General features: G+C 38.5%; 1 protein-coding gene across 3 annotated transcripts in view; it reads left to right on the top strand.

Annotated features, from left to right (window-relative positions):
• The window catches only part of bcar3 (BCAR3 adaptor protein, NSP family member), a 76,029-nt gene that overhangs the window by 9,238 nt on the left and 49,901 nt on the right, over window positions 1-16,890 (top strand). For 2 of the 3 annotated variants that reach the window (XM_034306689.2, XM_026918933.3), the window contains exon 1: window positions 8,570-8,684. Coding sequence is in view for 1 of the 3 variants with exons in the window: in XM_053236514.1 (XP_053092489.1) it covers window positions 148-237; window positions 8,570-8,684 (205 nt within the window). In the remaining 2 variants the exon portion in view is untranslated. Of the gene's footprint in view, window positions 1-92; window positions 238-8,569; window positions 8,685-16,890 lie in introns of those variants that run through there. The other variant, XM_053236514.1, reaches the window with a different exon arrangement.

The following is a 16,890-nucleotide window of genomic DNA, read 5'->3' as shown; positions in this document are numbered from 1 at the left end:
AACTTACTACTAAACAGAACATCATTCTTTTTCACCTACACCTAACAAAAACAACTTTTAACATGACTGTAAACATTCTAACCCTTTCTCAGACTCCAGGCTGCAGGCTGTGTGAAGAAGAAGGGTGTGTGTGGTGAAGGATCCACCATGAAGCACCTGTCCATCTCTAAATGGCTTAGGCAGCTTGGTCTACCGCAGTACTGCACACTGTTTGATGAGGAATATGATGGAGTCGAGGTGAGATGCTCAAAGCTCCATGTACACAGGTATACACATTCTGTGCAATCTTTATCAGGACGATACTGTGGTGGACTGGCACATTCCATGTTAACTCATCCGAATCTGGCTGACAGACCACAGCCACAGCCTGACTTGGGCCATTTTGCACTCAGGTTTCCTATTGCTGTAAAAACCTTGAATTTGACTGCTTACATTTGGTTCATTTTTGCCACTGCGATTTACAATGGATATAAGTCTACACATCCTTATTGAAATGGCAGGTTTTTGTGATGTAAAGCCAGAAGATAAATCAAATACATAATACCATATTTTCTATCTTTAATGAGACTTTAAAACCAAAACAATTCAAGAGAAAAACAAATAATATAAAATAATTGAATAAAAAAAACATAACACCATGATTGTATAAATGTGCACACGCTTTTATAATGCAGGCTGTAGCTGTGCTCAGAGTTAGCCACAGCCGTTAGACATATAAAAATATCAAAGATATTGGATGAATCATGGAGCACTGCAAAGACTTTAATCAATATGTGGAGAAAATGTGGCATCACAGGGACATTGCCAAGATCAGGACAACCTTCCAAAGTTGATGAAAGGACAAGGAGAAAACTTACGGCTACCAAGAGGCCTCCAGCAATATTAAAGGAGCTGTAGGAATTTCTTGCAGGTAGTGTCCACTCCTTGTATGTATCAACAATCTCGCATATTCTGCACATATCTGGGCTATGGGGTAAGGTAGCAAGTAGGAAGCAATTTCTCCCAAGAAAAGAACACCCAAGCCTGTCTAATTTTTACAAAATATATTTTACAGTCTGATGAGATCTTTAGGCCTTGATTCTAAGGCGCCATTCTCACCTGGTATTAACATCTCTCTCAAGTGATTCGATCACAAATGGCCACAAAGCCATTCACACCTGGCATTAAAATGTCTCCTGTGAGCACTTGCACTCGGATTTCATACATCGTTTCTGCAGGACAAATGGTGTTGTGCACATTTATTACATCAGCCTTCTGCTGCATTTATTTTCAGGGTGAAACATCCCATGAATCCTATTTTATATTCTTTTATGGACTGTTTCAAACATTTTGCTCACATGGTCTGCTAATGAAACTTAGAAATGAACAGGAGATGAGACACCGAAAGAAGCTACGAACAGCAGCTGCTTTCAACTCTGCTGTTATAGCATCGTTCACCAATTTCCAAACATTCTCACAATGATTATAAATTTTACGTGTTTGATCACAGTCTCTTGCAATGATTAAGTATTTTATTTTGTCCAGGACGCACTGAGACGCCTTCAGGTTCACGCTACAAATGTTACGTGGCCACATGCACTACAGACCACCTCTGAATGTGGTTTGAGTGTGTCCTTGAGATGTGTCCTCAAGACACATTTGACCCCGTTCACACCTGTACTTAGTGCTGACCACTTACCATCCAATCACCCAGAATGCATGTTAATGCCAGGTGTGAATGGGGCCTAAAAGATATGTTTGGCAAAAGACAATACAGCTCATCATCCAAAGAATGCCATACCTACTGTGAAGCATGGTAGTGGTAGCATCATGCTTTGGGGCTGCTTCTCTTCAGCTGGGACAGGGTCTCTAGTCAATATAAATGGGATAATGACCAGTTCCAAATATTAAGCTATTTTGATACAAAACCTGCTGGCAGTATCAAAAAGCTGGAGATGAAGAAGAATTTCACCTTACAACATGATAACAATGCATAACACACATTCATGTCAACCAAGGAATGGTTTCAGGCAATGGCTTCAGGCAAATGAAGATCAAAGACCTCAATCCCATAGAAAACCAGTGGAATGACTCAAGGAGTGCGATGCAGATGAGATTGCTTGGCATTGTGAAGGAGCAACTTTTTTTTGGAAAGAATAGCAGGACAAAATTTCCAGGTATGCAAAGCTGATAGAGACTTCTTTACAAATATGTACTGCTGTAATAAATGCATGGGGTGCTACCACAATGTATTAGTAGGGGGGTGGACACTTATGCAATCAGGGTGTTATCTGTTTTTTATTTGAATTATTTTTCCTAATAATTAGATTTTTTTTTTGTTCTCTTGAATTTTGTTGGTTTTAAGGTCACATTAATCTAAAAACTGTTGGCATGATTTTATCTTGATTTCTGGCTTTACATCACAGAAACATACAATTTCTATAATGGTCTGTAAGGGTGTGACTTTTTATATCCTATGTAACTACTTCTTTTTGTGCCTAAATTCAACTATGTTTGGCCCAGAATAATATGTGGGATTGAGTTGGAATGGAGCTATCCAGAGATCATAAACACTAGCAGGTTTCACATAAACTGTAGAGCTGGAAGGTCCTATCTCTCCATCCAACTCACACGCAAACACGTGTGCACATATGCAGGCTAGGGAATACTATCTTTATGAGGGTTTACTATTTACTACCAGACCCTGCAGAGGTCTAGCTCGATTTCTATGCTATCTCTAGAGAGCTTAGAACTAGCTTACCCCAGTATGAGTGAAATCTGGCAGCAAGTCTTTGTTCAATGTCATTAAGTCCATCAGCAACCAACACTCAAGACTGACAGACATCTTTTGCCTGCCATTTTGCCTGTCTGCTTAATCTTCGTTCATCTCACTATAGCCCTGAGCTTAACCTGTAAAGTGAACTCTCGCTCACTGTTGGAATGCACTGTTGTGATGATGGAGCCATCCAGAGATCGTAAACAGTAGCAAGCAGCAGAACTGGCCGACCTCATCTCGCGCACACACATACCGACACATACACCCACATACAAACACATGCTTTACAGCTCCTTTTTGGCATTCTCTGTGTTAAGAGCTCATTCTACCCAGCCATCATTGAGACAAAAGCACAAGTGTTTAAGTTCAATGAGTTTGTTTGTCTTGGCAGTGTCAGGGCTTGAAGTAGGAGGAGAGGTTCATGATAAGGCCCAAGAAGGAGATTTATAGTGAATGGATAATTGCTGTAACATTGATGTGAAAGAAAATCATACGCTGTTGGTTTTCATAGTTGTTACATCTCAGGACGTTTTCCCACTTGGACAGAAAACTCAAGTCCATATCCAGGACAAATTCTGGACTTGTTTCAGAGAGGGCATCATCACTGCAATTTGTACCAAACAGTGGCTAGATTTCACACGTCATTCCTACTGTATGCACGATTGTTGCAACATTAAAGATAAAACATCCCCTTATAGTCATATCAATGCATATTTAACTGATATATCATTTATTCAACTAGTGTTCAGTGTTTTGGATCAAGCTGCCTACATTTACAAAAATAATTCAGATTTTCAGTTCAGTTGTAGTTACTTGTGTTTGAATGCCTTCTTTGCTCCATATGGTCTCCTCTGCAAACCACAACCTGCCTTCTCCTACCACATTGAAGCTTTAAACAGTCATATTAATCAGTACTCGGAGTGGATCACTTTCACACATGGTGCTGTCCACACCCAAAGTTTACTTGGAGAGAGCCCCAGAACTCACAGTGATTTCGGTTGTGATATTAGGTGGCAGGGCTAAAATCTAATATTTATCAACAGCTTCACAATTAAACTATTAAAATAGCAAAAAAAAAAAAAAAAAAAAAAAAAAAGTGAACAGAAAAGTTGTAAACCTTTCATTTGAACCAGAAACCATTAAATTTTACGGTTCTGTCATCTGTCCTTTTGTGTAATTTGTACTTTCATTGAAGTCTATTTATGTTTAGTTTCTCATCCACAGACATTTTGGGGAAGAAAGGATGAACGAGTAAATAATCCACCTCATTCGTGTTCATTACACCTGTGACTGTGTTTTTCTGTTGTGCCTTCTCAATCACTGCTGTCATCAGCGACATAGAGATCAAATCTAGGGGATGTTTCACTGTTTGGAGTCATCTCACATGATTGTCACTGATAGGCTGCATTAATCTACACTCTGGACTAGGAAGAAATCAGCCCCAGCCTTGTATCTTCATACTATCCTGTGTGTTTTTTTCTCGTGAGCATTTGCTGCACTGTTGCATTTGCTCTCACAAAAATCAAAATATTCCGCTTTAAGACGTTTCTTAACTGCAAATTATCTGATGTGGAGGCCAAAAATACAACCTTATCATGATGTCTTTTTTATCTTTGAAAGACAGTGGGGCTCTGCCTTGCTAGCACATGTATACCAGCCGTCCCTGCCTGGACAGTAAACATGTTCAAAAATAACTTTCATACGCAACCAAAATTTACTGAACTCTTAGAGTTCCTAGATAAATACTGCTAATTTGTAATGTCTATTCTGATAAATTGCAAAAACAGTTAGAGACTGTGTGACATCATGTGCAAACTAGGGAGAAGAACCAACACTTAAATGCAGTTCATTAAAAAATGAGTTGTTATTAAGTAATTAGTAATTATTTTGGTTTCGTAAATAACATACGCTAAATTAATCTATTGAGACTGCCTTGTACTTTTCAGTTTAAGGTAGAAACTGTACATATTGCATATTCATTAAGACAAATGAAAAAATGGTCAAGATTTTGCTCACTTGAAAGACATAATCACTTGTAGACCCTGTTACTGTATCCTACATCAGCCTGCACATTTCTAGTAAATTAGTGTGACAGTACAAATGGACACAGGTCAAGAAATAAGGTGCAACTGTGAAAACATGCAAAACATGTAAGGCCTGGCATGCTGTTGGGTCCTGTACTGTGTCACAGGTTTTGGACAAAAAACAGGGAAGCATTTTTTTTTTTCCCCAGGCAATGCTGAAAGATGGCTCACTCAGTACTCTTCCTCTGAGTCTGAGTCAGAGGGCCACTTTTAGCAGGAGAGGGAATGTCTGTCACCTGCTGTCTGTGGTGCAGTTAGTCACTCATTCTAGTCAATACAACCCGTATTTGACCTTTGCTTATCATTTTTGACAAATGGCACTGTTTTTTAATGAAAGTCATGTTCCATCTTTCAGGTAGTACTGAAGCGAGACATAAACTCTTCTTCTTCTTCTTTTGTCACTTTAAATAGACTCCAATTAAATGCAGAGGCTGAGCAGTAAATTTTGATGTATGATGTATTAGCCTCTACCATCTGGCCACCACACATACACACACACACACAGACACATGTCCACATTTACACTGAGGACCAGGTGGCCTATGTACAATGCCCTTGTAAAAAATATTTTCTCGCCTTAACAATTTACGTTAAACTCTCTGAATAACCTTTTACTGTCCTCACCACAATTTATCCACAGAGACAGAGCATCAAAGAGAACGTTTTTAAAACACAGCTAACTTACAATTTAGATGATAAGCCTCTATTCACTGACAACTAAAGATTCCCATTTTGTAATTTTACACTGCTGTTTGTTAAACTCTAGATAAAAGCACAGCTGATTTATGGACATCTTATCACTTCTGTAATGAATCTGCAGCACCACATAGCAGAGCCTGCAAGAAGCAAAGTGCTAATGCCCATTACTGATCCATTACTGCAGGAAGCAGACAGGGAGAAAGAAGAAAAGCAGATGCTATTTTCACCTGGATACAAATAGAAATGTGTGCTGTTTGCACTACCAAACTTGCTTCCTGGTTTTAAATACACAGCAAAGTAGCAGGATCTTCCTAGCACATTTTGCTACTAGGTTTACTTACACAATGCAATAGTTACCCTGGCATTTGCTAACTTGTTAGAAATTGTTGATATCAATTACACAGTGCTGGAGAGGTAGCATTAGTTACAACTAATTAACTAGTTAGTATGCTAGTTAGCAGTGCCACAGTGTTGCCAAAATATAACTGGTATTTTATGTTGAACAGTACAGGAAGCAAGGAACTGAAAAAGGCTAGTGGTGAAAAAGGCTAGTATGATCAAGTATGCGATTACATGGCATAGTTTTCTTAGTTTACTTATTTCTTGTGGAAATAACTGTCCTGTATGGCCAATTTAGCCAGGCGCAGCACATGCAGCAGCTACTGGATGGTTAAGAGGAGAGGGAGAAGCCCAAGATTAGTGACAGAGAAAAAAAACATTCCACCAGTTTCTTGATAGCAAAGTGAAAGTGATAACTCTAAGCTAATATATTACCAATGCCCTGTTTAGGTTATGGAATCTGAAAAAGCGATTTGGAGTAAAGACTGATCACGACAAGGTCGTAGCTTGGCCTGTGATAAGTCCAGCATTAATGAGTGCTGCCTTGCTGCTGCTAATTAGCTAAACAGTAACTGGGCAGTGTCAAACTTTGGCCACATACTGAAATGCATCTGTCTAAGCAGTCACCTTGTTCACCTTGAAAACCTCGACTTGTAACAAACACATATATACAGTACACAGACATACATGTACATACAGGGTTGGAATAAGTAGTGAGAAATTATACTTAATTAAAAGTACAGATCGTGTGTCAAAGTCTTACTCAATTAAAGGTGGAAGTATCCAGACAAAATGTACCAAAAGTAAAAAGATTGTTACTTTTAAATATGCTGAAGTATTAAAAAAGTAAAAGCTTTTTAATCGATGAAATTAAATAATGTCATGTTTTCAAGTGAAAACTAACTTTTATTACTTATCTAAAACTGCTATAAGCAACTACACTGTTTTTCCTGCAATCATTATTCAATCTTTATAGGTTTCCTGGCTATATGCATGACTGATGCTATGCAGTTTTTATAAAATCATGTACATAACCAATATTTACCAATAGCCAGCCAATTTTTGTTGACTACTGGAATCGTTGCTAGTCTAGCCTGGCATTAGCAAAGAAAACAGGCTTAGTTAAATATAGTTAATGGTAAATTAGCAAAACATGCTTTTTCAAAGTAGATGGAGTTGATGTGTTCTGTGGAAGCAATGTAGACCCATTTCATTTTATTCGAGTCTTTGCATACTCCAGCATATTAAAACATTTTATTGAGGTAGGGCCAGGGGAGCTCATCCTCAGGTTCTACAGTGCAGTCCAATGGCTTGTCCTTATTCAGATGCACACAGATACCTACAGTGCAATAGCTTTATGTAGCTGTAACTACATTGTGTAGCATGAGATCGCAGCAGATGGCAAAATAGGAATGATTCTTGATAGTTTTTTCTACATTGATGAAATTGATTGGATGCTTTAAATGGAAATTGAGTAAAATGTTTTTTTCATGGAAATATAATTACATTATGAGTACAAATATTCAATTTCAATAACACTCAAGTAAAGTATAAGTATATATTAAATATAAATATATATATTACCTTCCACCCCAGCATATATACTTTATATTACTATACTCATACAGAGTTGAAAGCGACACTGTACAAGCTTGAAATTATGGAAGTATCAAAAGTAATCACCAAACAAGCTGGTGAGCCAACTTTGCATTTTTATATGGTAGGTTTAAAAGGCAGTAAACAGACTTAATAATTTCATTGTCCATTGTGCTTCTGAAGTGTCTTTATCAATGTTGACTACACAGAAACAGTGTGAGTTGCATGCTGGATTGACGCTGGTTTTAATCATCGCTTGTTAAAATTGGCTGTGATCTGGGAAGAAAACCAATACACAATGGACCCTTACCAGCATAGCACACTATCTGCTCCTACTGTCTTTCTTTTTCTAACCAAACAAGCCTGAAAAAACAAGGCATGATGAGAGGGAAAAAATAATTCAGCTGGGTTGTGAGGGGACTCATGGGGCTTGTGAGATAAGATGCACAATGAGGCTAATGCAGCATAAATCTGTTTCTCCAGCATAAGATCAACAGCACGTACAGGTCACCGCACCACTTTGCTATTACAAACCCTACAAACACAGCGTGGGACCAAGTGCAAGTGTTTTCACACGTAATCTTATGATGTACTTAAGCTTGTAGGAATCTTGCAGGAATTAAAATAATAAGACTCTTTGGATTTAGAATTTGTATTAAAAAGAGTCATGAGGTTAGTACAATTCAAAATTCATAATTTAAACCAAAAGTATATAGTTGATTCAACTAGTTTGGATATACAGCTGTTTGTGTACGAGTGTGAATGCCTGAGCATTGAGACATGTGCTCTGTAAATGCTAATCAGCAGAAAATAGCTTACCACCTACAATTAAACTGCTCTTGTTTTGTCTCACCAGGGAACAAAGATAGTTGGAGCATTTCGTAAACAAAGCCGCAACCTTTTTTTCCTTATCGCAGGCTGCAAGAATTTACTGTTGTTGGAACTCAAAGTCAGGGAGGCAGGACACATGGAAGTAATGACAGACTACTAGCTTAACTCACTTATTTAGCAGTGTCAAAAACAGTGATCAGGTCTAAGTGGTGCATGGTGCCAGGTAGATTTCAATAACTCCATACCATCCATCTATTCCCTGTAGGACCTGTTGCACTTGACAGAGATCGACTTGTTGGAGTTGGGGGTTCAGAGTCGACTCCATCGCATCCACATCCTCTCAAGCATCCAGGTTTTGCAGGAGAGAGAGACCAAAAGAGGTCAGTGTCACCATCAGGCCAACACTTTTCTCCATGCCTGCCTAAGAAGGTAAGGCTATATGTGAGTTTCCACTGCAGTTACTTTGTTAGGAACCTCAGGAACTTCAGGCACAGTTATTGGGTTGGTAGATACTTGACCACAGACTACTCAAAGTTTAGAGCTTGCTGTACTGAACATTGCTAACTGGTTAAACACAAGCGTCACAGAATGGATATCCCTCCAAATATCCAGTGTTTATCTAAGAGAGGAGATTACTAGCTCTACTAAAGTTTTATATCAGTGTACAAGTTTTGTTTGTACATGTGTGGCCATATCTGCTGAAATGTTGTAACCATTGGTCAGTTTACATCACTTAATATTGTTGTACATTATAGTCCTGGTGTCTGCAGTGCAGTGGAAACACAAGCCAGGAACTGCATAAAGGCATGTTTAACCTGAGGAACTGTGTTAGGAAGTGTTCGAGAACTCTCCTGAATGCAAAGCACACAGATCCAGGTTTACATTTCCACTGCATGGAACATTAAAAGTGAATCAATACTGATCTGACATTTCAGTGCTGTAAAAGCACATCAACATGGCAAACTGTGCTCAATCTATTGCCCATAATTGCGTTTGTTTTGTTGTGTGGAGATAATGTTAACATTAATACAACACACATGCCATTTGAAGCCTTTTTTTTCGCTTCTTACATTTGCTACTTACAATGAGCAACATGCCAGCAACACCTGATTGAACCTGCTTATGTTTTTGAACCCTCACGTCTGTAAAAACCATCCAGTTTAGGAAATGTTGCCCATGTCCCATCACATTCGATATAAACCAGGTTTTAGTAATTGACTGCTATGACGGGTACACATTACGTATGACCAATCAGCAGTGGTTAGTATGAAAGGCTCCAGCACAGCAGTTCCTGTTCTGTGGAAAAGTACCGACATAGAATCAAGAACTAAAAGACTTCCTGGGCTAGTTCTAGTTTTGTAGGGCTGCCAAACAACACAACAGAAAAGTTCACCCTCTCGTCCGGAGAGTGCCATGCTTCCTGGGTTGGAGGAATGGCATACTTTCTGAGTGGCACTAGTCAATTGTGGGCATCTGTGATCTCATATATGAACAGAGGGTGGATGTTACACTGCTCTGTGATGTAGCATGAGCAGTAGTTTGAAAAGCTGGCTGGTGGGTGGGAATTGGCAGGTTACCAAATGGGGTAGAAATTGGGTGGTGGGGGTGGTGGGGTGGGTGGTCGAAGAAACAATTTAAGTTTTGTAAAGGAGTTCTACTTGAAAGCTTTTCTGAAAGGGAAACCCACTATTCCAGTGGTTCCCCCAGACACAAACAAAGGATCTTTAATGTGCTAAATGATGCTTTTTTAAGAGTATATGTTCCTCAAACTAAAATTAGCCTTGTTTTTTTTAGTGGAAATGCATCTGACCTTCCAGAAGAAAATCTAGGTTCTGGAAAAGGTTACAGTGGTTATTTACAGTCAAAGTAAATCCATAACCATTTAGTTCCCTGTGTCGAAATATGCCTTATGTGAGAAGTCTGTGAACCACTCTGAGCAGTCATATGATTATGTGTCACATGATAAACGTCCGTATGGCATTGGTTCAATGTGTGTAGGATTTAAAAAAAAACAACAAACTATTATAAACTTTCTTCCTCTTTTCTAGATCTTTCCTTCCACTCTATATCAATCTCTATATTAATGACCTGAGAAGTGCACAGACACAAGCATAGCCCTCCCCAATCCCGTCCAAACAAGCTTCATCCCAAAAATCACAGGCTGACTAAACAAAAGCAGGAGTTATCATATCTTTGCCAGTTAGGATGTGTCACTGATGCCCCTCTCTCTCTGTCTTTCCTACAATCTCTGGCTTTTTTCATTTGTTTGTACTGGGCAGCCTATGACTATCAGGATGTAGAGGCTGCATTAATTCTGCTTGAAGAGGAGAGACAGTGTGTCTGTGTGGTTTGGGACAAGACATCAGGCCCTATCCTACCAATAGACACCATTTCACTTTGTGGCCTTGAGGGATAAAGGATATGGGGCTGTATCAACAGGGTTTAGTTAAGAAAACCAGCCAGTGGAGCGCAGAGAGGATGTGTGTGTGTGCGTGTGCGTGCCTGCATTTCCTTAGACGCCAGCTCAGCCTGCTCAGAGGTCTTCATCAGAGAAAAGTGTAATTAGGTGTTATGCTAGGATTTCAGGACAGAGCTGCATGAAAGAGATACGAGTGTGGAATTATGCAGCATGCTGGAATTAAGATCAGACAGAAGCCGAGCTGGCATCAGTGCCCAGGGAACACTCAGTAACACAACACTGATGAGTTTACTCTCAACACGAATAGGGTGTCATGCAGGGGCTTGTTTCCGCCCAATGTGTGTATGGCGCATTAACACGCACACAAACACACACACACACACACACAAATAGCTGTTAAGGGGCATGAAGGAGGAGCAGGCACACATTTGTAGATTTTAAACTCCTCTCCCCTCAACCTCAAACCTCACAGTTACTGCAGCCTAAGGGCTAATGTTCTCTGTGTGTAATTAAGTCTTACACACACACACACACACACACACAGCGCACTGACAGGCTGAAGCTTGTTTGACTGCATTAAACATGCCACACTTTTGCTATAGCAGCTCTAGCTGCATTGACACATGTTGTGTTATGATTTGGATCAGTGCTCTCTGAAGGTTTCAAACAGAGGAAGCACAGATTTGAATTTCTCTTCATTTTACATATTATTTGTGTGCAAAATACAATTTGAACTAACTTACAATATACAGGTGTCCCAAAAGTCTTCATACATAGGGGAAATTAACCCCTTTTAGCAAAATGTCTTCCAAATTTTTTCATACTTAGTTTATATTAGATATTTTTTTCAGATAGCTTTAAGAATGCCTTTGACAAAAGAAAAACATATTGAAATCATTCTCATGGCTGGATCAGGAAGCTGTCACAAGGTTGCGGTGGACTTTAATAGGAAACATGGCAAGCACATCACACACGACACTGTTGCCATACTTATTAACAAATTCAAAAAGACTGGAAGTGTTTTGGACCAACCGAGTAGTAGACGTCCACGAACATCCACTGAAGAAGGCACAACTGACATGGTGCTGGCGTACATGGTCCCCTGTGTATGGAGACTTTTGGGACACTCTGTACTTAATATATATACTGAAATATATATTATATACTAACTAACTAACTAACTAACTAACTAAATAAATAATAAATAAATATAAATCACATTTTTCTTATTTTGGTGGTTTTTAGACTATAAAAAATTTGTTTTTTGCTGTTTCTGCCTATTTCGCAAACATTTGAAACTCACTGAATTGATCTCGATCACACAGGCTATGTCCCAAAGCGCATACTATCATTCTAAGTAGCTGGTCACTCCAGTATATAAAATGTTATGTTGTAATGCACTATTTTAACTTACTAATTAGTAAATGGGTATCCAAATTGGGACAACAAAAAATATACTGTCTAGAATGAAAAGAGAAAGCTATTATTGTTAGTACGAGCAATGATGCAAACTCAGGATAAGTATGAAGAATCTGGTGAAACACAGGGAACTGTTGCAAAGTGGCAAATAAACCTCTTAACTCTATACCAAACCGTTCGCTTATATTTCTTTCAGGCAGAATAGCAACCACACCCACGCTGGTTACAATGCAAGCATTTACAGTAATTATTTCATGGTTTCATAACAAATATTTAATCAGCATGCTCCGCTTTAAAATAGTAACAGATTACAAAAGGCTGATTTCATAGATGTCTACTTCTTCTTTTGTTGTCAAGGCAAGCTAATGAATATTAATGAGCATCAGGTAATCTACTTTAGGAATATTAATGAGTAGTAAGTAGTGTAGAGGCAAAAAAAAAGAATATATTAAAAATGCATAAAAATACATTTTCATACACTTGAGATGTGTTTAGGAGACACATATGTCTGAACATGATAAGACATAGGATCTTTTAACACTTATAATCCTCTAAAGATACAGAACTCTGACTTGTCCACAAAGCTGTGCTTGTTTTTAGTGAATACCTTACAGTGCAGAGAGAGGACGACTCCTATTGTTTTGTTCATGAGAACCATTTTGGCTGTTTGAGGAGTCAGCAGGAGGTCTGACTAAACCAGCTTCAACATCATTAACAGCTCATCCTGAATGCTGCTCCACCTAGCCTCACATCCTGTGAGAAATGCTAACGTTGTCCACACAAAAGTGTCTCAGGAGCCACATAGAACAAACAACTCCTGTAGCTTCCCAGGTGTCTTTTGATGGACAATCAGAGGTCAGCATGGTCTCTGAGGCGACTTCCTCCCAAAACAAATGATAATGGCACTGTTGTGGCTGTTTCTTCATTCAAGGCGAACTACTACCGAATTTTCATATCAACCATAGTTTGGACTTTTTTTCCACAGTGGTTTTCAATTTTATCAATCAGCCAACACCCAGATACATCACTGAGAATTACAAAAAACACATCCAGATTGTGGGAACATTTATAAATGTGTTTTAAAGACACTCATAAAGACAGTCATAAACAAAGGCATGTATACGGTATGGCGAAGTTCAAATTAGTTTACAGCGCAGACCATCTCTTAACATGCAACTTCTTTTTTCAGTGCTACATGTACGAGACTGTTTAATAAATATAGAAAATACAAGAAACTTAACTTATTTGAATAGAGAGCCCAGCCAAGTAATCTGGCTTGTTTTAAAATAGGTGGCTCATGGCTATAAGTGTTACTTGCATGCACTGATTAGAATTCAGCCATCACTGATGGCTGTAAAATGTACCCTTAAAGAGGCACTCGGTATGGCACCTACCCTGCTATTTTGCAGATTTGTAAGCTAAAGTGGCAGCTTTTGCACTTTGCTAGTCTTCTGCAGAAGTATTTCTGACCTAGACAAACAGACTAGAGGGTCAAAAACAGCTTTTAGAGGCAAAGAAATGGATGCAGTGTTTAATTTGGCAAACTGAAGCAATGGTTGTTTAGCAGTCAAGGTACTGCACTAATGACTGGACAGTCAGAGAGCCGCTGTTAACCCTCAACTGCTCTAATGTTGTATTTTATCCTACTTGTGTGTTACTTTTGTTAGAAGTAAATGAATAAGTGTAAAAACTAGTGTCTTTAATATCGAATAACTGGATACTAATTTAAAAGCATTAATTTAGTGGTCAGTATTTCATTGAGTATACATGTTTAGTTTAATTATTGTTAGTTATTGATCAAATCCTAAACATATTATGAGTTATTTATTAATTTGTTCAGTCACGTTAAACAAAGAACAGTCAAACTAAAGAGCTCTCTCTCTCTCTCTCTCTCTCTTTCTCTCACTCACTCACTCACTCATCTTTTATTTTCGGGGATGTTCCTTGGGTGTGCAGTTTCCTGTTGTCTTTACTGGCACGCTGGTGAGGTTGAAAGTATTCTCTGCCACTTCCAGCCTGGTTCCTCTCTGTAAGAGTCCTAAATATAAATAGTTAGCTGCTCTTCATGTTCCCTTAAAAAAGGCCCTAGTGTTTTTGTGAATCAAGCATCCCTTATGAAACTCTTATATTACTTTATATACTATGGACTACTTCTATACTTGTTTGGACAAAAAGTACAGCTGTACGTAAACTTGAAGATATGTTTAGTACACTAGCCATATGCTTATTAATAAATGTACATTACTTGAAAGTAAATTACATATTGAGCCTTTATCTAGAATTTACACACACACACACAGACACACACACAGATAGATAGATAGATAGATAGATAGAGATATATCAATCACAAAAAGACTACCATACTTGGGATGAAGCTGCAAACTCGTTTAAAAAAATATTTGTTAAGTGGTTTGTTTAATTATTCATATAGCACATTTAGAGGAAACGTTTTAGCCAAAATGCTGCATAGTTCAGGTTTATATGTATTTGAATAATCAAAAACTCTATTCTAAATACAAAGAGTACAATGTATTCTGGCCATATTTCCATGTTTCCTGTTTACTTAAAAACATACATGGTGCAGCATAGCATTGCTACCGTACAGCTCCAGGGTCCCCTGTTTGATCGTGAGCTGTGGAGTTTCTGTCCATTTTCTCTCCATGTTCAGGTGGGTTTGTTCTGGGTTCTCTGGTTTCCTCCCACTGTCCAAAAACATTGGATTCCCCTAGGGTAAAATTCTCCTAGGTGTGAATGAATGTGAGAATGTGTACATGCTCCCCCGTGAAGGACTGGTGTTCCATCCATGAATTCTCCTGCATTGCTCCCAGGGTTTCCGGGATTGGCTACAGATCCACCCTCGACCCTGAGCAGGATAAAGTGGCTACTAGAAATGAACAAATGAAAGGTTGAGGGTAACTCATGCTTTTAATACTGTCTGGCATTTACCCAGAATGTATGAGCGTGTTGCCCATATTGGACTCATGTAATCATTTTACCGATCACGCTGTGATTTTATTTAGCATATCCAGAATGCTTAGGTCTCAGCTGCTGATAAGCTTTCTATCTTATCATAAAAGCCACTGCAGATACTTTCAGCAAGCACTCTTATTTGACAAATGTTGCCTATAGATGTAGGGTATTAGTCTTTAGGAAACATGGATAACAGTCATGGACTATCCAAGGCCACGTATGTGGACTTGGATACTCAGCAAGCCAGCTCATATCACCCTCACTGACACTGACATCCATCTTTTCAACTGTTCATTGAGCAGCATAGGTCATAGTTATCCTGTTTCTGGATCAGCATGGCCTCTGACCATATATGGACAGCACAGCTCACTCTGTCTATGTATCAGCTCTAAATGTGAGCTCTGTTGAATGTATTAGCATGCTGGTGGCTTTTCTGTCCATCACCATGGACACCATGTGCGAATATTAGCTAGGCATAAACCTGCTGACAGCACTGTAGTAATGTGAGAGGGAGGATGATGTTCAGTTATGTTAGTCATGTGAGATGTCATTAGTTCCTGGCAGAAAACACCAGCCATGAGGAACTTATTCCACACTAATCACCACGAGGCACAAAGTCAAAGTAACTTCAAGTAACATCTTGAATTTTTTTCTATTTTTACCCATCTGTGTGTTCATTCACATAGATTAAATGAAAAACAGTTTTTGAATAACTAATCATCGCTATTACAGTGCCCTAATTAACTTACAAACATGAAAACAAACTTTGGATTTAATTAAGATGCTTGCAGTAATGAGTTCCTTTAACTACAATCTGATCTTAAATACTGTTTCTTATGAGGAAATGGGAATTACTTTCGGCTGAAAATAATGTGTGCCTCACTGATGATTTAAAATTGTGGAATGTAGCATTTCAGAAAATAACAGTACAGTTTACATTTTGTGAACTGATAAATTGCTCTTTCCTTTAGCCTTGGGCAGAGCACAGGAGACAAGCACGAACTGTGAGTTTCCTCCCTGGAATGAAAACATGCAGAAGGAGATGGTGAGAGACATCACAGGAAGGCGTGTGTAGTACAAACCGACTTCCGCTCTTACTGTTCTGCTTGATTGACACTGTTAAAGTTAAGCTTTGGCAGCAGAAATGAGTAATCCAGAGAAGATAACAGATTTGAGTTATGACTCAGTGTTAATTAGCGACAGGGAGATTCCAGAGGTGTGGTCTGTATAAAATGCTTAAATATAATTACAGAATGGGAGTCAACAGAATTATACTACTAAAAAGGCACAAGTTATTGATGTGCTTTAATTTTATTTCCCTTTGAACAATGGATACAGAAAATCTACACACCCCTGTTAAAATTGCAGGTTTTTGTGATATAAAAAAAATTAAGATAAATCATGTCAGATTGTTTTCCACCTTTAATATAGCAACCTGTGATATAGCAACCAACAAAACAAGTGAGAAACTAAAAGAAACATTTTAGGGGAAAAAACTTACAATAACCTGGTGCACAAGTGTGCACATCCCTTAACTAATACTTTGTTAAAGCACCTTCTGCTTGTAATACAGAACTCAGTTTTTTGGGTAAGAGTCTACCATCTTGATTCGTCAATTTTTGTTGTCATACATTAGGCAGTAAGTACTCACTCACCATTACAAATTGTATTATGCTGGGATGAAATGTTTACTGGTTGTGCTATGCATGCTACACTTGAGTATGATCATTACACTAAAATGTAAAATGCAATGAATATGTAACAGTACTTTTCAA

Source organism: Pangasianodon hypophthalmus, chromosome 8, assembly GCF_027358585.1.
Source record: "Pangasianodon hypophthalmus isolate fPanHyp1 chromosome 8, fPanHyp1.pri, whole genome shotgun sequence".
Lineage (NCBI taxonomy): Eukaryota > Metazoa > Chordata > Actinopteri > Siluriformes > Pangasiidae > Pangasianodon > Pangasianodon hypophthalmus.
Note: the sequence above shows the minus strand (reverse complement) of the source record. Positions and strands in the feature narration are given on the sequence as shown.